The 22365-nt window shown below is 39.3% G+C and overlaps 1 protein-coding gene and 1 non-coding gene across 3 annotated transcripts; both read right to left on the bottom strand.

The window, feature by feature from the left end:
• Nucleotides 1-749: 749 nt before the first annotated feature.
• LOC103701439 (squamosa promoter-binding-like protein 12) lies at nucleotides 750-11865 on the bottom strand. 2 transcript variants are annotated; one of them, XM_026802353.2, is made up of 6 exons: nucleotides 11712-11865; nucleotides 9786-10585; nucleotides 9376-9512; nucleotides 3139-3396; nucleotides 1306-1684; nucleotides 750-1137 (listed from the first exon to the last, which is right to left on the bottom strand). In XM_026802353.2, the coding sequence occupies exons 2-5, from the start codon at nucleotides 10451-10453 to the stop codon at nucleotides 1350-1352; spliced, it is 1398 nt and encodes a 465-aa protein (XP_026658154.2). In that variant the 5' UTR covers nucleotides 10454-10585; nucleotides 11712-11865; the 3' UTR covers nucleotides 750-1137; nucleotides 1306-1349. The 2 variants fall into 2 exon arrangements, with proteins under 2 accessions (XP_026658154.2, XP_008781704.2); XM_008783482.4 differs by lacking the exon at nucleotides 11712-11865 and adding an exon at nucleotides 10676-11439.
• Nucleotides 11866-14421: 2556 nt separating this feature from the next.
• On the bottom strand, nucleotides 14422-19980 carry LOC103701438. Its single transcript, XR_005512583.1, has 5 exons — nucleotides 19702-19980; nucleotides 17594-17689; nucleotides 16830-16963; nucleotides 15070-15813; nucleotides 14422-14558 (listed from the first exon to the last, which is right to left on the bottom strand). It is a non-coding gene; the product is annotated as an uncharacterized LOC103701438 (transcript).
• Nucleotides 19981-22365: the final 2385 nt, after the last annotated feature.

Below are 22365 nucleotides of genomic sequence, written 5' to 3'. Positions count from 1 at the left end.
TGCTGCTCTCTCTCTCTCTCTCTGAACTTTTTTCCTATATATATATATATATATATAGCCTATATATATAGAGATAGAGAGAGAAAGATAGACTTCACTGCACCCAAGTGAATCTCTACTTAGATACGATCAGACTTAGATCGACAATAGAAGTTCCATATCGATGATCCAAACTATTGCATGTGATCTACTACTTTTAACTGCTTACATATAAAAAAAAATTGTATGATTACAAACTTCTAACCCATGCATGGTCAAAAATTTGAGCAGTCTAAATAAAATAAAATTATATAATTTTTTGACCGCTTAATGTATAAGCTAGAAGTTTCCAAATTACATATATAATAAATCATATCCAACAACTCAAATCATTGATGTAAATCCTCCATTATTTTCCCATTAATCTTTTTTTTTCCTGCATAAATGCTGAGAAAGCCAGGGAAAACTTGCATCACAACATCAGCTGAGAATGATAGGGAACGGGGAAGATAGATGATCAGTATTTTTCTTTTCCCCTGGTCCTTTTCCATTTCCATTCTATACTGTGGAAATTTACTGTGGTTTCATAAGCTGAGAGCACAGACTACAATATTTCACACTGAAAGCTAGCAGAAGTAATTAAACTCAGAGACCATTCAGGCACTGAACCAATTTTCTTATGGTCCATAGTCTGAATGGAGCAGAAAGTGTATTGCCAACCAAGAGGATCTTAAGGATCCTTACCATCCTCACATCCAAGCTAGTCCATGATAAAAACCAATACCTGAGGTTTGACCATTATTAGCACAAAGATCAAGTTTCATCTGAAACAGAGCCAAGGCAACTGACCAACGCAATGCAATGGTTTTACAAGAAATGCCTGCAATTTATGATTATCATACAAAAGGTAAAAGCACTCGAGAACTACTTCCCTTCCAAAGGTGTACCCCTTTGAAGTCTTGCAAAAGCTTCCCTGACCCAAACTTAAATCAAGGTTCATCGTCTGACAATAGACATATCAATACAGATTGTACGCCCTCTAATTTACCACTCTTGATGCACAATTAGAACATGAAGCCGTCCTTTGAGATCCAGTTTCCACTGCTGCAATGCGGAACTCCAGCCTCAGGAATTTTGGTGATGCAAAAGGATGAAGGTCTGGCATTTGAACGAAGTCATTTATCAGTGAGGAAAAGATAAAGAGTTGTCTGAGTATAGAGCTGATATCAAATTAAACGTTCATAATTCAATGGCAAAAACGAACTAGTATCAAGGAATTATGGAAATTCAAGAAGGAAAAATCAAGGCCAGGAGAAGAAAACATACCTCAGGTTCTACCATCCAGAAAGCAGTTAATGTGATTTTGGGCATCAATGGATCTGATTAGAGTCAAAGAACGTAGTCTCATAGGGAGACCTAAGCAGCTGAAACTCCTGGAACTGGCTACCACTCCTATGTGCAGCAATTGGAAGCACCCGCCCATGCTGAGCAAGGGCATGTTCATCCTGCCAATACTCTGAGGTTGAACTCATTACATGAACTGCAGGCTGAGCTGTGCCGGTGTGGTTAGCGTGGCCAAGTTGGACGAGAGAAGATGTTGTTCCAGGGTCAGCTGAACCCCACGAATTGGTTGACAGAAGAGAGAGAGCACGCCGAAGATCCAGTGCTCCATCTAAGTTTGAAGCAGTTAAAGACACTTCCGGACCTGTAACAGATAACAAACATCTACCAGTATAGTCGAATATTTTATTCTTACCATTCTACAGCAAAAATAATTACTCCGTCCCTTTTCCAAAACTGATTTTGGCTACAACCAGGATGGTACAAAGCTTATTGACAACTATCTGCTAAGTTATGGGCTTTTCATGTATACCAACCACCACCTGCGTTTTGTCCATGATATGGAACGATGACTGCCTTGAGGTAAATGACAAAATTGAAGGAAAGTATATGCCAGGACTATTGAAGAAAAACTAATTTGCCTAAAGGCATGCTGCAGCAGACTTGGCAAACCAGATGTGATAAGAAGGATGCAGAGATCTCTTTAAAGAAAATACCGACTTGACAACAGTAAGTATTGCACACATACATAAACAATATTAACAGATTATATTAGTATGTAAGAAACCAGCATTCGTTGGTAGCAATATTTTCTTAGCTAGTCTCAGACTAGCCTGTACTGCAAATTACTTCCAAAGACTACGTTATTATAACACAACAACACTCTATTCTTCATTTACAATAAATTAAAAAAAAAAATCATAATCGAACTTATGAACTAAAAGGATGAAAAATATGCAAGTGATCTACTTCATCATGAAACAAATAGGCAATCATGTTATATAATTGCACAATATATTTTAGATTTAGGCCTGCAAGTTATTGATGCTTTTTATCAGGCGGAATAGGAAACTACTCAGAAAAGAGAACATGGAAGAAATAAAAATTGACTCAAAGGTATTGATGTGAGACATGAAGGGAAACAGAGACTGTTCGAACTTTTTTTATTATGACCGCCATTGAGTTTTGAAAATTATGCTATGCAATAAAATGAGAATGACACGTTTTATTTATCAATAACTTTAAGCTCACTTCTCAGGAAATACAGTGGAAAGCCAGGTCGATTCAACATAGCCAGGGAAGCAAGGTCACTGGGTGGTTTTACCTGTAATGCATGCAAATTTACAATAAATAGTTATTGAAGAGTATTCCTTAATGCCATATATCTTGTCAGAGGTGAAACACTTCTAGTGTAACTTGCATCCATTATGTTCGAAAAGGTGGTGTTATCTTTTCCACTCATGTTCATAAGGATGCTTATAAAATGATCAATTAAAATGCTAAAGCGAGAGAAGAAACCAGAGTAGTATGTAAGGGGTATTTTCATAGCACATATTTTCCCCCTTCTGGTTCCACCATTATCCTAAACTAAGCATTGTTCTGAAATATCTAAAAATCTTACACTCAGAAGAATAATATCTACAATCTGCCAATTAATAAATAAAAGTGCATGAGCACATTGAGATAATCACATAATACAGTAACAATACAAAGTTCAATGAAGTTATGTTACGATAAAGAGTAGTATTTGTAAGCTATTGGGTGGAGGAAGCAAATTCATGGAACCTCTCAAATAAAAGAACAGCCATGAAACATTACCATGATTGAGGACTTCGGCAGGGGTGCCCTTGAGTGGCAAGAGCCTGTCTACTTCTTGAGAAAGTGTTGAAAAGGTATTTGATCGCTGGGAGTTAGGCAGATGCAGCTGTCCATCAATGCCCCCTACTTTTGTCGACTTCATCAAAGACCCCTTCATTTGCAACACTTTAAAGTCACATGAGCCTTCCCATGTGGAACTTACTGTGGGCCTCATTTGACCAAATGGAGGTTGATTCCAGAGAAAATTTTGCCGATCATCTGGATAGATCATCAAAAGACCAAAAGCACGAAAACTATTAAATTGCAGAAAGATCAATGCATAAAATACAAAACATATGGTCTTTTATGGAGTATACACTGTAACTTAAATCCAGAATTCGTTCGAAGACATGTAAGGTTGTGAGAAAAATCAACCAGCACCAATTTGTTTACAGACTGATACAATGACCAAAATTTGAGACACCAGACTGCAAGATAGGCAAGTTGCCAATATATGTGCTTAGGCAACTGGGCAGGCCTGCAGGCCAAGCAGGCAACTGGCAACTAATATATCAAAAGTCGATCACTTATAAAGATTCAATAAAGGCCAATTTACTACAAAAGCTTAGACTCTATGAGGAACACTGAAGACAAGGTTGTGAACTCTTCTGCCACCAGTCAAGTATACACAGTATGCCTCTTAGAAAGATACCAATTAGCGGAGCACCGAGAGAATAAGTCTCTAGTATTCCCTCATCATGCATAGTGGTGGGAATTGTGGAAGAATACAAACATAGGAAAATGATGATGAGCTCTTGTATCCACCTAGAGGAAAGAAACCGATAGCAAGTTTACCCTTGATTTCTACAAGTGTACAGAAAGAATTGATGGAACAATCGATAGTTTATTTGATAATGGATCTCGTCTTCGACAAGTGACTGGGATCACATCTCTGGAGAATGGTGCATGCAGTTATGCTTTTAATATGGTGCAAAGAGATGTGATACATGGATAGCCTAACTAGTTTAGGAGTGGGGATACAGCAGCAAAGGTGCATCTTACTTGTTTCACTCATTAACCTTCATAGTATTTTAGAACATTTTTATTATATTGTTATTTAACTAATTCACCTCCCGTTGGCTAATTAGCTTGAGATGGAATTTTGGCACAAGAACTGGAGGGTTGAAGGTGAAAATTGGTCATCAATCTGCATAATCCTTTTTTGGAGTCAATGATTTAGCATCATACTGTGGAGTCGAACGCATCTTAATGATGTAACAATTGGCTGCTTTTGTTGCACCACTAGAGCTAATTTGGAGGGTACTGCATCAGTATGTCTTTTTATTGAGAACATTAAAAATGACTTATAGAGTAAAAGTTACAGGTTTAGGAGTGGGTTGTAGTAAATATATATGAGCCTTCAGTTAAAGGTGAATGAGCCCTTATTTCTTCTCATGTATAATATATGAATTCATGGCTTCTATAGGCAAGGCCTCATAACAGATGGTATTCTCAACAAAATTTAGGCACATTTGGTATGAAAATTTCAAATTTCTCCAATCTTCCATTATTTGGAGACACCAGCAAACATTCATACATAATGTACGTGAGCACTCCTTGGAAAGTTAACAGTGAGCCTCACAATTATCAAGTTTCCAGTCCCAATAGTTAAATTTTGAGAGAGTTGAACATTAGTAGCCTTAAGTCTATCCCAAAATTAGACTGGTAGTTTTGATCATGTAATAGGTTACAAGAGCTTCATTCTAATTAGGATGGGTTTTAAAGGTCTGAGTTGATATGAAGGTCGCAATGGGTCTTCCATTGGCACCTTGGTTCTTGAAGAATTCAAGTTGCTAAGATTTGTTCAAGTGGCCTTGCATTAGGGTTAGCCCACCGACAGGTTCATGATGACACAACACGAAAATTCTAATTTACCATTTATTTTAGTTTAATTCCTCCAAGGACGTCATCATATCTCACTCTCTCCCCATGTATTTACTTCTTCCTTATAATCCGGGCTTATCACCTACAAAGATGTAAAAATCAGACCATCCCTCCTGATTCAGATGAAGTTTTTTTTCCTAGTGACCATGTTTATGTGTGTTTGTCTTTGTTTTGACAGTAGGGGGGAGGGGGGAGGGGGGGGGGGGGGAGTGATTAGGGTCAAAAGCCATTTTGAAGGTGATAAATCGCATCCCAAAATGTAGGACCCTAGGTGTCAGTCAAAGAGTTCTCAGTTTCAATCATTCTCTTTATTGCCTTACCCTTCCTTCTCTACATGCCCGAACTTGTATTGCAGTTTCAGCATACTTTTTTTTTTTCTTGAAAATTTAGTTCTTTAATGGCGAACACTTCCACACATTTCCATGTCATATTAGTGCTGTCAAAGTAAGGCATGAAGATAATTGTAAGGTGGTGAGAATGCATGTAATGATGGATGTGATGATGACACCTAACATGTTTCTTCCTTCACCATTAATACTACCAAAATTGAGTAGTAAAGATGTAAGTCTTTCTTTTCCTCTTCATCTTAGTTGTTAGTGTCCTCCTGCACAATATAGCAAAGATGCCAACTAATCTTCCCTAACAGTTGAAAAGAAATTCTATGAAAATGTCAGTCCCAAGTTCAATGAAAAAGATGGAAGGTCAATGTTAGGTTGACAGACAGTTTTCATAAGCATGTCTAATTATTAAATGGATCCAAAACTATTTGCCAATGCTAGAGCAGCAAAAAAAGAACATCACATGTAGCCCTAAATAGGATGTTTGGTGAATAAGGACTCATAAAGCTGTTACCAAACAGCTGGTACAAGGCTTGATGGTGTTATGGTGGTTATTAAATTCATGATGATCATGAAGCACCTAATGGAAAGGGTTCTGAAGGATTCTGGCTTATGTTGCGGAACCCGTCCTATCTACTTGTCCACTTATGAAGCGATCCAGGAGGATCTCTAGACTTGCCGTTGACCACTCTGGCTACTATAAATTTGGCTAGACAAGGTCTCGGAGCAAGATCCACTATATCGGGAAGCCGAGTCACGAACCAAACTTTCGGAGCCTATAACTTGGTCATACAATGTCCAATTGAGATGATCTTTTTTTTTAAAAAAAAGGATAATTTTCCGAAATCTACGTGTGACACCGCACCTTTTAGGAGGCAACACCTCTAGTAATCAACCCAAATTCCATCATTTGGGCCCTGAAACGGACCGGCCAAATCAAAAGTTTTCTTTTCGAGTAAGGCTTTAACTGGGCCTATCTTCCAATCCCAGTAAGAATTAGATGAAGTGACAGAACATAAAGTTGATGTAGAAGTCAAAATCTATCTCATAAAGAATTTTAACTTTTTCGAATCTATTTCAACTAGTTATATCTATTTTAGAAAAGAAAGTCCTATTAGAATTAGAAAGAAGAATCCAACCCGAATTGTGTAAGGGCGGACCTTGCCATTATAAATAGAGGTGTTTACCTCAGTTTTAGATCAATCAAAAGAAAAATTAAGCTGTACTTTCGCAATTTTTCCATCTTCTTCTAAATTTCTTTTAAGAGATTCAAGCTGAGAGGGTTGAGAAAAATTTTTCTTCTCCTCGATCGGATCATGAAGCATGCAAATATCTTTTCTTATGAATATGGAATCTATGCTATCATAAACATCAAATGATCAGTGAAGGTTGTAATCCTTCCAAACAAATGTCTAAAGGGATGGGTCGTTGACCAATTTGCTTGTACAACATGCAAGATCACTAAAGCAATAAATCAATAAGACACTAAGGCCATTTTATCGCAAAAATATGTTGTACAACCATTTAGTTTAAAATTTCTTTTTCTCCTCTTTTTGATATGATGTTGCAATTCTAGGATCCATTTGCAAGTTAAGATTGAGAATAAGCTCCAAAAAGATAAAGTGATAAATGCAAAGAAATCCCCATCTTTTAACTTCCCTGCCTCCTTGGAGACATGATTGGTACGTGTCCGACTACTGTGTTTGACCACTCCTTGAGTAGTTATGGTTGAGGCTTATCAGCTTCCAGCTGGGTGCATCAAACAAGAATGTACTCTAAAAGCTTAAATATGTGATAGCTGATGATATAACTCTGGATAGCAGACGAAGACTTCAAAGATTTCTAGGTTACCTTAGGAATTGGGCATGTGAGGATCCAAGGTGTATACAAGCTTCCCCACCCACACCCACACAACAAACTGATCTCCCACGACATTGATTTTTCATTCCAAAGTAAAGCTGTCAAACAAATGAGATAACCCTAAGCAGCTCATGTTTAGCTTGAAATTTAGCCCAATCTTGGCTCACTCAACTTGCAAAGAAGCTGAACACGAGCCAGAAATTTGAGCCTGATATACAAATAAGCAGAACACTCAGCCCAGCTTCTCATGCTCAGCTTTATATAGCTCAAAATAAATAAAAATAATAAATAATATAAGATATTACTAATAACTAATTTTATACTTATCATTAGATAAGCATCTAAAAGCTTGCCTTGAAGTCCCAATTTTGTTGCCCTAGCCTTCCACTCCTCTCATTCTCCTCTACCAATGGCAGCCAAAAAAGAAACAATCAATTTCTTCTCTGTGACGTCTCCTTCTTCACCATGAAATCCTTGCCCCATCTTATCTTCTTCCCCCTCATCTTCTCACTAGCAGCGACAATGAAGCATGCCTCCGCATCTCCATGATTTGGACTCTGTTTATTTCAATCCTTGTAAGCCAAGCTCATGCTAGCTCAGCTTTACATGAGCTGAACTTGGCCTATGGTGCTTCCAGCTCGACCTAGCTGCTTACAACACTGAGCCAAACTCAAGTTGGCTTGAGTTCACTCGTTGTCCAGCTCATTTACACCCTATTCCAGAGTATCTATTCATGGCATTCATTTTTTTCAAGTCATTTTATTTTATTTTGAATACTGCAAGTACAAAATTCCCAATAATCTATCTACAGATGTGCCATATCAGGAGTTAGCCCAGGAAGAAATACCTACAATTCATCTCTCTCTTCCAATTTTAACTTTTCATAAATGGTGGTAAACAAACAAATACCCTAACTTGTTTCATCTTCTACTAAGTTCTCCATTGCCTACCTTGATCATGGTTTTGGGCGGGAAACTAAATGCCATTGTAGTTGAATCTTGAACAGAAGCCTGTCTTCAAGTGTATTATATCTTGACGTTTCACTCTAAATTAGATATAGAAAATAGTTGAAAAATCACTTTTCTCTTTCATTTAGGTTTTCACAACTCAAAACCAAATGCTTAAAATGCTCCAGAAAAACTCAAAGATTCTCACTTGGATAATGTGAATAATTCATGTATGCTTGATGTATCACCCATAAATAAGATTTTGCTTCATGATATCTAAAAAAATAATTTAAAAAGGCTAATCAGGCATAAAGCAGATAAATGATGATTGGAACTAGTCGATTACAATCAAAACTTGGTAAAGAAAGCTTGCTTTATGAGTTTGACCATAGCCAACTAGAAAGGGGCCGTTACTTGGTGCAATGGTAAAAAGCTTGGACTGACAAGCCATGACGTGGTTTGAGTCCTGGGGCAGCCATTTTGTGCAAAAATGCCGAAGGGTAGGTCTGTCCCCAGTTTGCACCTTTTAGGACCCCGGATTGCCATAAACAACTGAAACTTCCTAGACTAGGGTTGGTTTCAGGTCCAATTGGCAATTCTCTATTTCAGCTAAAGCTTTAAAAGATGGATTTTTTTGAGAAAGATTAGGTAATTTTTTTTGGATGACACTTTAATAATGCCATGCGACAACCATATTTTATTAAGACATGGAAAGGATTAAATTAAAATAAGAATAGTAGTTTTCAGTAGAAAATAAAATGAACAAAGCCAAAATGTGCATGTTAAGGTATATAAGCCATATAGCACAAGCAAGAAACTTCGAAACACCAGTCTTGCAACTTGAACCATTTTGATAGGTTCATAAATAATTGTATGTGCTCCTCCAAGAAAGGCTAATTTAGTTATCCAATAAAACAAATGAAAAAAATGGAGAACCCTCATAGTAGCTTAAGTGTATGTTTCTAGGAAGATATGCATTGTCCTGGTTAAGCATAAATATTTAAAATCAAGCAATTCCCTCAGGTGAATCTAGATCACCATATTTTCAGGATAACTAGCTCACATGAAAAATGTCTATAAGAAGCATGCTACATAAGTGATTGATCAAAGGGCTCACTAGGACAGAACACTTGAGCAGGGAATCAACAAAAACTCTTAAGTGAAATTACCATAAAATGGTGAAGAAAGCCTTGTGGAGTTAAATGAGATTGTGTCTGGCTGTGGCTTGCGACGACGTGCATTGTGATCAGAAAGGCGTCTACGGCAGCTTCGTTTCTTCTGATCAAACTCGGACAAATCATGGAACCTTCAACATCATCAACAAGGATATTATTAAATACAAATTATGAAACTGAAAGGCATAATGACTGGTATAATTTAAAAAGGCAAGAATATGCATCAGTGGAACAAGTGTATCTATAACTCATCACCAGCAACAACAAAAAAAAAAAACTACCATTCTTGCTAGGCCACTGCCGACCAGATAAATGCCCCGGCAGAGGGTCCTATGAGAATGGTAATTCCTGCATTATAAAATTGGTTAAGTTGATTAAGCACAGAGTCTCTACAAGAGATTCACCTGCTACATTGCTGACAAAACCGACGCTCCTGACCAGCAACAATGACCCTGGGGGATTTGGAATGGTTTTCACAGACCCTGTGCTTGCGGTGATAATCTTTAGCTCCACTCAGGTCAACGTTACAACCTTCAACCTGGCAGCAAGTACTTTGCACAGTCTGCTGAGTCACCCTAGGCTTCTTAACCACACCTGCAGGCAGCACCGCAGATACTGAAGAAGAAGATGATGGCAGGTTCTTAACATTGCTCCCCGCGCAAACATCTTCAAAGTAAGTCCTCTTGCCAAGCTTCAGACCAATCAAAGACTCCTGGGACATGGCCGCCGTCACCACCGCCGCAGATGATCCACCATCCTGCACTCTCATCGAATCCTTGTTCACTCCATCAAAGTTGAACTCCGATATTTTTACCCCCGCCTTTGACGAAGAATCAATGGAGGCTGAGATGGAGCTCTTAGACGAGGAGCCATTCCCCAAATCAGAGCCAGAGCAGGCACCACCTCCGCCACTGCCTCCGCCAACAGATGAATACACCAAGCCGTTGTCAATCCCTCCAGCGGCTTTGACTTCAACCTTCCAGTTAGTCTGCAGCTCCTGCTTGGAATTCCCACCAAACAGCGCCAGATTATCCCAGTCCCAGAGAGAGCAAGACTTGGTATTCCACTCCATCTCAAAGTAGAGCCCTTCCTTCGGATGAAGCACTTCACCTACTCCTCGCCTCCACGACCGGCCTCCAACGAGATCGCAGAGGAATTCATAAGAAATCCCCCCGGTTGACTTGTAAGTGGTCGAGCGATGCACCTAAGCAGATCGAGCAGGTAAAAATCACAGAGACATGGAAAGCCAGCCCCAAATCTTACACGGAGAAAAAGTAAAAGAACTTTTCTTTACCTCAAGAACAACACCAGCAGTCCCTTGTTCCCAGCCAAGAAACTCAAAGGAAAGACTAAACAGACAATGGATCGGCCGGAGAGCAAAGAGACTCAGTGATGGAGATGGGAGGAGGGCAGCAGATGAAACCTAGCTAGATCACGAATCATAAGAGATCGCGAGATTCGGGGATATCCCATCCCAAGACCATAAAGCCCATGAACCTATCCAGACCCAAACCTCTCTCCAATTCTCCTCCTCCTCCTCCTCCTCCTCCTCCTGTCTCCTGACAGTGAACCAAGAACCCAAACAGTGAGAGAGATACTGGAGATCAAGCTACACTTTCCGATAAAATCATCCCCCCTTTCTCTCACATCCACAAGTCACCCTTTTCTCTATATTATTATTTCTTTTCACCAGGAAGAGATTTTACGGTTTTACTTGGGCAGGATTACAAACCCTAACCCTCCACTTCTTGGATATGTTATCCTAATCGACTAAATCTGCGCCCAGACCAAGAGAGCGTATTAGAGAAAGAACTCGATATGTGCGAGTAAACTCTGATCCTTTCCTAAATCACCACTGCAGCACGGTGCAGTAGTTATTCCGGATCCGCAATCAATCATAGGAAACCGCGTTTTCCCTTTTTTTTTCCCTTCGTTTCTTTGCTGTCCCGAAAGAAAGGAAAAAATTTCTCTCTTTGTTACAGCAACCAAACACATGGATTTCTGACACGAAAACAGTGGAAAACAGGGAACACTGATTGATAGCTCTCTATCCCCCTACGAAAACATATATATATAAAAAAAAAAACTCTTTTTTTTTTTTGCATCGTTCAAATAAATATTTTAATAAATACTATAATAGTTTCTTTCCCATCACTGTGAGGCAAACTCATGCGGAAAATTAAATGGGAACAAAAGAAAAAACGAAAAGAAAGAGACAGGAGAATCTTTGACCCCGAGGTGGAGGGGAAGGTGGGGGTGGAAGCGGGGTCTATCACAGTGTGTATGCATTAGAAGGAGACGAAAAAGGACGGAGAAGGCGGCGATTTTACCGTGGTCTTTTGCCTTTTGGGAGCTCCCCAGCTCGGTCCGGAAAGAATGGCCGTCCCCTGTATTTGTGCTTTCCGAACTTTTCCCCGAACAAGTAAAAAAGCCGTCTCCGTTCCACTCCTACCTCCGAGCCCCTTTTTCTCTCTGGGGGGAGACGAGCGCTGGGGGACGCGGCAGACACATCCGACGGCCGGGATTAAATGGCCAGCGCGCGATGAGTGGATATAAAGGGGTCGAGGGTAGAATGGGAAGAGAGGGAGGGGTTGATTTGGGGTGGTTCTATATACACCCCCCCTATTGCTCAGGACACCCCCCAAAAATTAAAAAAAAATTAAATACTCTCTACAACCCCCCCCCCATTTGCTAAGGACACCCCTAAAAAATTAAAAATTCCTAAATTACCCCCCACCCTCCCCACCCCCTCACCTAAATTGCTCTCTACACCCCCCAAACCCCCCACCCCGCTCTTCCCCTCCAAAACACCTCGCCAACGCCTAAAACCCCCCCGTTCCCCCTTCTCCCTCTCGTCGCCGGCATTCTCCCGATCTCCGACCACCTCGCCGGCTTTTCCCGGAACCACCTCGCCGGCTTCTTCCGAAATTTTTTTTTTTTCACGGTTCGTGCTCCGTTCGGCACTGGATCGCCGAACAAAAGGCTTCGTTCGACTGAACAGTGCCGGACAGAAGCCTTCTGTTCGGCACTGTGCAGCCGAACAGATCTGTTCGGTTGAGGATTGCCGAACAGAAGGCTTCTGTTCGGCACTGTTCAGCCGAACAGAAGCCTTTTGTTCGGCGATCCAGTGCCGAACGGAGCACGAACCGTGAAAAAAAAAATTCGGGAGAAGCCGGCGAGGTGGTCGGAGATCGGGAGAATGCCGGCGACGAGAGGGAGAAGGGGGAACGGGGGAGGAGGGGTTTAAGGGGGGTTTGAGGGGTGTTTTTTTTTTTTCTTTTCAAAACGAAACGGAGGAGGAAGAAGGGGGTGTATGAGAAAATTTCAAGGGCAATATGGTAATTACACTAAAGGTTAGTTTGGGTATTTTTTTTTTGGTTTTTGGGGGGTGTCCTGAGCAATAGGGGGGGTGTATATAGAACTACCCCGGGTGCTGCCGTGCTGGGGTTTCGGTGGGTTTCGACTTTCGACCTGGCGTTTGATTGAACTGCGAAATTGCCACCCACTCGATTCGTCCGTATGGGGGCGGGGCGGTCGGGGCGGGCCGTGCGGAGGCAGTGGGGACTCCTACTCTGCATTCGCTTCCGTGGACTCGCCTATGATTGGCATTTGTGGAGTAGAGAGCGATCCTCCGCCGCCCCAAACATTCCCCGTAAAGTTGAAAACCGGGTTCATCCCCTAACGAAGTACTAAGGACCACCTCTGAATCGGATGTCACCTAGCCGTTCCCCTACCTTTTGAAAACCGGGTTCCTCCCCTAACTAAGTACCAAGGAGGTGCCGAAATCTCTGCCGCCTCTGAATCGGATGTCACCTACGCGTTCCCCTAGACTTTGAAAACCGGGTTCATCCCCTAACTAAGTACCAAGGAGGTACCGAAGTCTCTACCACCTCTGAATCGGATGTCACCTTCCTTTCTGGTTTCTGAACGCTAGGGGAAACTAATGCTCTTGCCGCGCCATCCATACTTGTACTGCTATCTATGTAATTTTGTTATAAAGTAATGCCATATGAAGAGCTCATTGTATGCTTGGAAAAAGTTAAAGATACGAGAGGACGGATATATATTTGCAGCAGTAATTGTCAAACACACGAAAGTGATTGAATGTTAAATTTTCAAGTTAGCATAAATAGGTCCAAGAACTTTCATGGGAGCCCGCAAGAGAAAATATAGGATGACTGGAATGAAAATCGAAGTGATCATATATCTGGTTCGTGAAATCAGAATCGAAAAAAAATTAAATACTAATAGAAAATTAGAATTAAATTTTACAAGACTGAGACACCACACCACCATCTCTTTCTTTTTTTTTTTTTTTTTTTTTGAAGTCGGAGTATGAATGAAATTATTTTTAACCAAATGGCTGAAATGAAGTCACCCATTTTCATTTTTATTTTCAATTTAGGACTCAACTTCCTCCAACAAAATATGTTTATAGTTTATACATAAAAATATGTAGCATGTAAGTGCATCATAGGAGAACACGTGCGATTACTTATATAAACTACTATCTACAATGCACGCAAAAGAAGATATTGACTGATATTGCTTCAAGGTGACATAAAGTGGATAACGGTCGTTTGCATAAGCCGGAGCTTGCAAAAAATTATACTCAGGCAGGCTTCAAACAAAGAGATCAGACACATGAGGCTTCTCCATAAGGATAAGAAAAGTAGTCACCAAAGTAGTAGCCTGATGATAAGAGGGCGATAATTCCGCCCAAGTTGCCCGAATTCGAAATACGGGCGTTGATTAAATTAGAGGACCGGATGCCCCACACCCGAATAGCTCGTTGGCGGTTATACTTTCCTTCCACTTATACCAAGGTGGCGCTGGGATGACGTACCCACACATGAAGACGATGAGCCCAGTGGGGTGAGCCCACGGGTCGGGGAAGACATGCGAAACCTGCGACCTGTATCGAACATTTTCTGATAGAAAGAAGGCCCAGTGGAAGCTGCTACGCGGGTGGGCTAGTCTCTCCTCTCCCCCCTCTTCTATTTTTCAACCAAAAAAAAAAAAAAAAAAAAGGATAAAGAGAGTACCAGCCTACTTTATGTACAACGAATAGATGAGAAATACTAATGCGACACAAAAATCTCGTACCACATGTAGCATTTACGTTTCTTCCCTCAATGACAACTTGTACGACGCCATATTCCAGTTGCCGGCAAAAGCTGCAATGAACGAGTCGATCACATATGTGTAACTCTTTGCATGAGATTTGTACCTACTTAATTTCAAATGAGCGCAGAGTATGCTAAATTCGTGGCAAATAAATTATCCCAAGAAACCTGCTTTGTGGTATTATAACATGAACCACCTCCCCAGAAAAAAAAAAAAATAAAAAAAAATGACACGACCAGAATTAAATTATTCAATAAGCCATAGCTGTATAGGCCAAGCGTGCATGTGACTCTTCGAAGTACAGTAAAAGGTGGGCAAATGGGATACTACTCAAATGGTTCGACTCCTGGGATAATGGATTAGGCTTGGACCAAGAAGCAAAAGCTGAAAAGGGCTCATCTTAAGTGAAGCTCCTCGCCCGAGATGTCTTCACTTTCGAGAAGACCCTGTCGCTACCAAACAGAAGTAGGGGAACCTTTAACTAGCTTACTGTACAAACGCAAAGGCATGTGGTGTCTATGATTATTAGGAGCAATCAGGAGAGGATATCCTGGATTTTACCTTAAAAAGAGGGTCGATCTTGCCTTTCGCCGCCCATGCATGCTTCATGATTTGGCGTGATGGTGGCTGAAAGAAATCCGTTATGGGGCCTTGTGAAAGCGACTAGAGAGAGAACGAGAGAGATGGGTCCTCTAGAGTCCAGACCCTGCATCACGTGGTACTCGTAAATCTCACATGAGATCGCTTTCACAAACCTTTTCCAAATTTTGCAGCTCTTCTGCGTAATGAGATCTATTCTTTTTAGAAGTGTGACTTCTTTAACTTCCTGAAATAGGTAGCCTGTTGGATGCAGTACATTAAATGATGATAATTACTAAAGCGAAGAACCAACGCAAGAGAGAGAGTGCAAGTGTTTGGTGCTCGCTTCGACATGATTCTTGCGAGTTTCCCCTGTCGCAGATTGACACCAGTGAAGCTCATGGCGCACGCATATCACTTCCAAGATATTGGCTTTATGTAGGACCCAAATGGCACAAATCTGGTGGGTTGCTCATCTCGTTTACGGTCGACAAAAAGCTCTTCTTCTGACTAGCAACAATGAGGGCAAAAGTTTTTTGAACCACTGGGTTAAAAAGATTAACAATGTTGAAATGAATTTTAAGGACCAAAGAAGGTTTGCTAAGAGGGCTGGAAAAAAAAAATCATTAACTTTACAGAACTGAGTACTTCAGAGCGACGCTGCCTTTAGGGTTCAATCCGGTGCAGCATGTACAGTGTTTGGCAAATGCGGCTTCAAGGTGCGACCTGCACTCACAAATCAAGCACAAAGGGAACGGGTTTATCGCCGTAAAAAAATACATTATAATCAAGAATTCTAAGATACAGGTTGTTAGAAAATATAAAATATACAAATAAATCTACCTCATCCTATAAGCTTAAGCTTTTAGGATAAGTGGTGATTTTAACATGGTATCAGAGCAGAGGTCCTGAGTTCGAACCTTGTCTCCGCACTCTTTAACCCCATTATTAAAAATTTCACATGTTGGGCTCGCCCATTAAAAAAAAAAAAGTCCGGCCCACATGTGAGTGAGAGTGTTAGAAAATATAAAATATACAGATAAATCTACCTCATCCTATAAGCTTAAGCTTTTAGGACAAATGGTGATTTTAACACAGGTACACCTAAATCTACCCTTTGCCAAGGAAACTCTTTCAAGACCTACAGAATTTGCGAGAGAGGCATTTATATTTTACAATGACTGGATTTGCCAATGTTAATGCTGCAAACCCACAAAATTCATTTTAATCCAACCAGCCTAAGGTTCGCTCTCGGTGATCTACTGAGATGTTGAGCATGCGTAGGTATATGCATACAGGCACACGCACATACAAAAGGGATTAAGTGTTGATTGGTAGTAAAAGCTAAAATAATTGGCACGAAAGTGATTTAAGATGTTCTTTAACAGAAAGAGAAAAAGAATTTACTAACATTTACTCTAAAACATAGGTAGGCTAGGATAAACTTGATATGCTCATAATAGGAAGAGCATACAATGTCATTTTTACACACAAAGAAACTATCTATCAATTATTTAACCAAACAATGCATGAGATAATAACACATGTTTCTCCAAACAGTCTTGACCTTACTTTTACCTTAAGCTAAGTTATTCCTAAACACCCATAGAAAGTTAATGAAGACAATAGGCTGTTTTATCTGGATTGAGTTTGATTTCTCAGTTGCATGATTTTTTTGCATTTATCAGCCTTGCAGAACCTATGCAGTAGAAAGTAGAAGTGCAAAGGAAAGATAATCATACAATTGAAGCATGATCCCCATCCAGTAATTCCCAAGATGAGGAAAAATGTTCCATGAAAAGCTTCACTAGTGCCGCTTCATTTCCTGTAAGATATTTGTTACATTTGGAGACAGCTTTGGAAGGAATTTGAATAACTGCAAAACAAAGAAAACTGTGAGGATAAATAATATTATAATTAAGACTCGTACTGATCATGATATTGCAGATAGCACTGAAATGTCAGAAAGTGACTCCCTAGACCAGTATCAAGGAATTTTAAAGTACCATGTCTTTGACCATAGAGCCTTGATGGATTATTTTGTCACTAACAAACTTAAATCATAACAAAAGGGGATCCCGTTGTGAAAGTAGAAATGTCCAGCTAGATTGCATTGTGGTTACAATTATTGATATCAAGGAGTTTTTGGCACTTTCACTTAATACGAGAGCAATTAGGACTTCAAAAACTTGATGCTATGGAGTTGTACAATTTTGTGCAAGAGTAATGAGAGATACCAAGAGAAATCCTCTAAATGATCCTTTTACTGGATGATTGCAAATGCATTTTTGTTGAGCAGGTGGGGGAGGGAAGGGAGGCAATCAGTGAATATCATTTCTTTCTTCTTTTTTTTTTCCTTTTTTGTTGTTCTTGGAAAGTTTGAGAATTGAACAGGCTTGACAAAGAAAGGCTAAAGAAGATACTAGGGAATAAGGTCAGCGGTAGTAACCCAAACCATCTACATAAAGCATACAACTCCCAAGGAATCCTTCTCCTGCTACTATACCTGCTTATGTCATACTTCCAGCAACATCTCACACGAAGGAACTTCTGTTATTTCTGCGTGCTTTCAAGATCAAGTTCTGATTTCTGAATATTTCATCTGTATAACATGAAAAAAAGAGAAGAAAATTTCAATATTTTCATTACCTCATCAGATCTGGTGCTCAATTATATATTACAGATCATTTCCTAGCACTCTAGCTTCCCAGAGTGACCAAGAGAACTGCTACCCCACTCTCACACCTGAATTCCTTCTTCACGCTGCTGCAAGCTACAAATTATTAGCTTTCTGTATTAGTTGACGGTTATTATATAACATTTCTTGGTTGCAATATGGACTTGGGACTTTCAATGAAGGCAAGGATCAAGTTGTGGCACAAATAGAAGAGCAAGGCAAAAAAAAAAAAAAATCAGACTGAACGACACCAGTGTATGTAGACAAACTTTTGATTTATGAGAACAGTCCACTGAAGTTGAAAAGTTTCGAAATTCATTTGACAACTTATAAGTTAAGGTCTAATTATTTGATTTGCTTGAAACAAAATTGGAGAGAGCAGGTTAGTTTTTAGGGCCAGCAAATGAACTCTTCTAATTAAGTTAAGATTAGACAAGAGCAGATCTCATATTCCACATGGAGGAGAGTTTTGATGAATGCCTAGCATGGAGGAAGTGAGAAAGAACTCTGGGGGAAGTTTCTTGGGATCAAGATCTGCAAAACCGATATGGGGAACCATACCAACACGTTACTGGTTTGGTACAGTAGGATTGGTATCATACACCGGGTACTGCCAGAAACCGGGTGGTATGGGTCGGTCCCAGGCTGTGCGGAGCAATTTTGCTTGTTTCAAATCTGTATGGATTGGTTCGGCTCATATGCAAAACCAAACCTCGGTATTGTACCAGTGCCTTACTGGCACAGTAGGGTGCAGTCAAGTACAGGGTGGTATGGGTTGGTACGACAGACCTTGCTTGAGATTGTTGAATTCTTCCAAGTTTCCAAGGTATATGTTAGTAATCAGTGCTCTGACATTTGTATTAGATAATCCTAAAGTATATAAAAAAGCTTTCTTGTTGAGGAGTGGCATGGGAGGGAGAAGTAAAAGTTTAATCACTACATGACTCAAAAGAGAAGTAGGATGTGTTAAAGGAGACATATAATTCTTATGGCTAAACACTTGCCTGCTAGCACAGAAAAAAAAAAAACATAATTTTGAGGCCTTGCAAAAAAGACTATTAAATAAAGTTGCTATCAGGGAAAAGATGAGAAAATTGGTAGAGGATTTCTAATGTCTATGCAGTTACAAAAAAATACTGCTGAAATTGGTGCTTCTGTTGAGGTACACCATGGATATAAGGCTGAGAGTAAGACCACAGTCTGATTCTTGAAAGACTAATGACAGGGAATTTGTAGTGAGAGACAAGTATATAGAGCCTTGATGCTTAATACAGGAGTGATCATTGGATGATCAAGGGTTGACAAACTATTAAAAGGAATGCAGATAATAAGAAAATTAAGGCGAAACTCTAATTGAATCATGCAGGGATTAGAACAACTGAATATAAGAAACTGTACGCATTGAATAAGAGAATACTGAACCTATTTATTCCCTTTGGATGTTCAAGCTTTACAAGTTAGTTGCGGCAAATCTTGACAAGGGGCTCAGCTTTGACAACAGGTGCCTGTTCTTTTAGAAAAGATGTTCTGCATCTCATGCTTCATTATATGTACACCTAAACATCCAATTTCAGTATCTTAGGCAAGTCCCTCTCTTCAATTGAGAAGGTGGAATGTTGGATGCTGTCCAAAGTTTAACTATGTGGAGAATCACCCTAATGTGATACGGTAAACAATTTCGAGGATATAAATTGTAAGTTTCATGCATTGCAATTTGCATCACTTCAGCATCCTGTTCAATGAGGGAAAATCATTGCATTGTGTATCCTCTCTATAGAGTCTTTTATCTCCCTTTGATGGATTTTATTTCTTTTGTCCAGCAAGTTACCTATAGGACTAACATCCTTTAGGTTTTGGCGTAACAATTGCCTTTACAGTATGATATAATTTCATTTCTGTTAGAGAAAAGTATGAAAAATATAGACACTGCGACCTACCCAAAGCTTCACACAAGCATCAACAGCTACCGGAAAGGAGCAGATAAAAATAGTTATTGCAGCTTGGTCAACTTCAAGCCCATAATGTTCAAGAATTATTTCTATCAAAGCCTGCCAGCCTGATTCAGAATGATACCTGCACTTCAATAAAATGATGAGCATCTCAAATATATGACATATTAACTATGAGATTCTTATTATCAGTTAGCATGGTTTGCACCTTGCACCAAGAAATTTGCATAAATAGTTAAATGTGCATTATGCAAAATATGTAAATAGACTGTAACATTTGAATAAGAAAACCAACCAAATCCACACCAGAGTAACAAGTCCCAAAGTAGTCAATCAATTTGCAATCTTGCATGAATAGAAGAAAACTTCTATAATCAATAAATGTATTTAAATAGAAGACAAAAGAATCAAATAACAAATAATCTCTAATGGATATCATCTATGGGATAAAATTCCAACATATAAAGTAACTTTTCATTTCCAATTCTAGCTTATCAGGGTTTTTTTTAAAAACCATGAATGTGATAGCAGACTCATCATTAGAGAAGAGGATGATTCTTGGTGCACAAGTCTCATCATTTCCAAGCATACAAAAAACAATAGCAACAAAACGTGCATTATTCTATTTCCAATCATATGTAAAAAAGTGAAATTTAAGATAGTACAGATAATTGAAATATCTTACCCCAAGAAAATATCTGTAACTAGAATAACAAGAAATGCCCTCCCAGTGTCTGAGGTATCATTTAATAACTTATATCCTGTAAACTTCAGCAATGCAACCTAAGACAATTACTTGCAAACTAGAATAACAAGAAATGCCCTCCCAGTGTCTGAGGTATCATTAGAGAAGAGGATGATTCTTGGACACAAAAAGCAGTCAACACAAAATATGCATCTAAGACAATTACTTGCAAACTCTTGCATTACAATATAAAAATAGGCATACAAAGTTGCCATCAAGAAGATTGTGAACTCTATTGGCATAAGGCATGGGAACCTGGAGAAATTATCTTTTACAACTTATAGTCAATGTACCCAACCAGTTACAAGAGCACCGTAACCTCAAGAAATTATCGTTTAAAATTTATTGTTAATCTATACCTAGTTACAAGAGCACGGAAATAGAGCAAAGTTATCCAACATACCAGTAACCAATGATCAATTACTGAAGCAAGGGTGGGGTTAGCTTGCTGTGACCTCAGCTCGATAGTTGTTGGCCAAAGACATAAGGTTGTCAACCAATCAGGGTGTCAAGTTCAATTCAGATCAAAAGTTTTAGATTCAGCCACTATCTTTACTTGAATACTGATTTCATGGGCATAATGTTTGTCATTCCAATAAGTTTGGATGTATAACTGAATTCTATACTCTACCAGGTTCTCAACTTGCACTATATATTTTGGCTGTCTCCTCAAATTTGAGTTCATGAAGTTTACATAATTCAGATATCCATTATAAAATCCCCTTCTGCAGGGTCCATATCAATTTCAGGAGTTATGATCAAAATTAAATTGTGTTCCAGTTTCTTCATATGTTAGTAAGTGGAGTTATTAAAGTTCATGAACATGGTTATTGGTTATCATCATTTTATGATGAATTCCATCAAAAATGTTTTTCTAACTCTTCCTATCTGTTAATCTATATTTCCTGCATGCTAATCACTCCTACACATTATGTGATACTTGACCCATGTTACTTGGCATCACATGCAGAAAAATTAGCAAGCATGAACCAACAGAATAGCATGCACAAATTCTGGGCTTGATATGATGCACATGAACACGTTTGCGTGCGCACATGCACACACGGAGAGAAGGAGGAGGGTGAGATTTGACAAAAAGAAGCAAAATTTAACATGATGATTGCATCATAGAAAATGTCTTTCCCAATAAAAACCCCCAAATAAAATGGGAATTGCAAATTTCTTTCATTGTCAATCAAGACATAGAAGAGGGCTAATCAACCCAATGGACAATGAAGATCGATAATGAGGATCGCATAGACAATGAGGATCTCTACAGTCCGCAGTTCCATGACAATCATCGAGCATCTGAGTGTGAGGAATTCAAAGAATACATAGAGGTTGTAGTTGCAATTATCTTATCGCATCCACAAGGGATCATGTATCAAATACATGAAGATCATGTGGTGATGAACTTAACAGGGTACCCATGATTGGTGCAATAAACAGTCATTTAGTGATACATGCGAAACAAAAAATGCATTTAAAAAGGTATGTCAAGTTTTACCACCTTACTTTACTTTGGTAGCAGGATGCAGTCAACAGCATCATGACATAGAGAAAACACATAATGCTTAGAGTGTCAAGACCTGAACTGTGCACAGAACACATCATCTGTAATTTTAGGTCTCAGATCCTTACTTGTCCATCACTCCATATATTATCATATATAAGATTAGAAATTTTTGCAGGACAAAATTTGCACTGTTCTGGTACCTGATTCTAGTTGTTTCTGCCAAAGGATTCATTAAATACTTATTTGTCATAACAGAAAGATTAGGCAAAGCAACATAGTTTAACACATTAATTCCATATTTCCCATCCAAAGCTATTACTTGATTCTCTTCATCATTTTGTCAATTTTTCCACCATAAGAGAAGAATTCTTCCATCAATTATAATGATTTA

This window comes from Phoenix dactylifera, chromosome 1, assembly GCF_009389715.1.
Source record: "Phoenix dactylifera cultivar Barhee BC4 chromosome 1, palm_55x_up_171113_PBpolish2nd_filt_p, whole genome shotgun sequence".
NCBI classification, from domain to species: Eukaryota; Viridiplantae; Streptophyta; class Magnoliopsida; order Arecales; family Arecaceae; genus Phoenix; species Phoenix dactylifera.
Note: the sequence above shows the minus strand (reverse complement) of the source record. Positions and strands in the feature narration are given on the sequence as shown.

Excerpts from the sequence above, each read along its gene's own strand:
- LOC103701439 (XM_026802353.2), bottom strand. The coding sequence starts at position 10,453 with ATGGAGTGGAATACCAAGTCTTGCTCTCTCTGGGACTGGGATAATCTG. Across the intron at positions 3,397-9,375 it reads GCTTTCTTCACCATTTTATG|ATGATCGGCAAAATTTTCTC; the intron begins GTAATTTCACTT and ends TGATCTATCCAG. Across the intron at positions 1,685-3,138 it reads TGCCGAAGTCCTCAATCATG|GTCCGGAAGTGTCTTTAACT; the intron begins GTAATGTTTCAT and ends TATCTGTTACAG.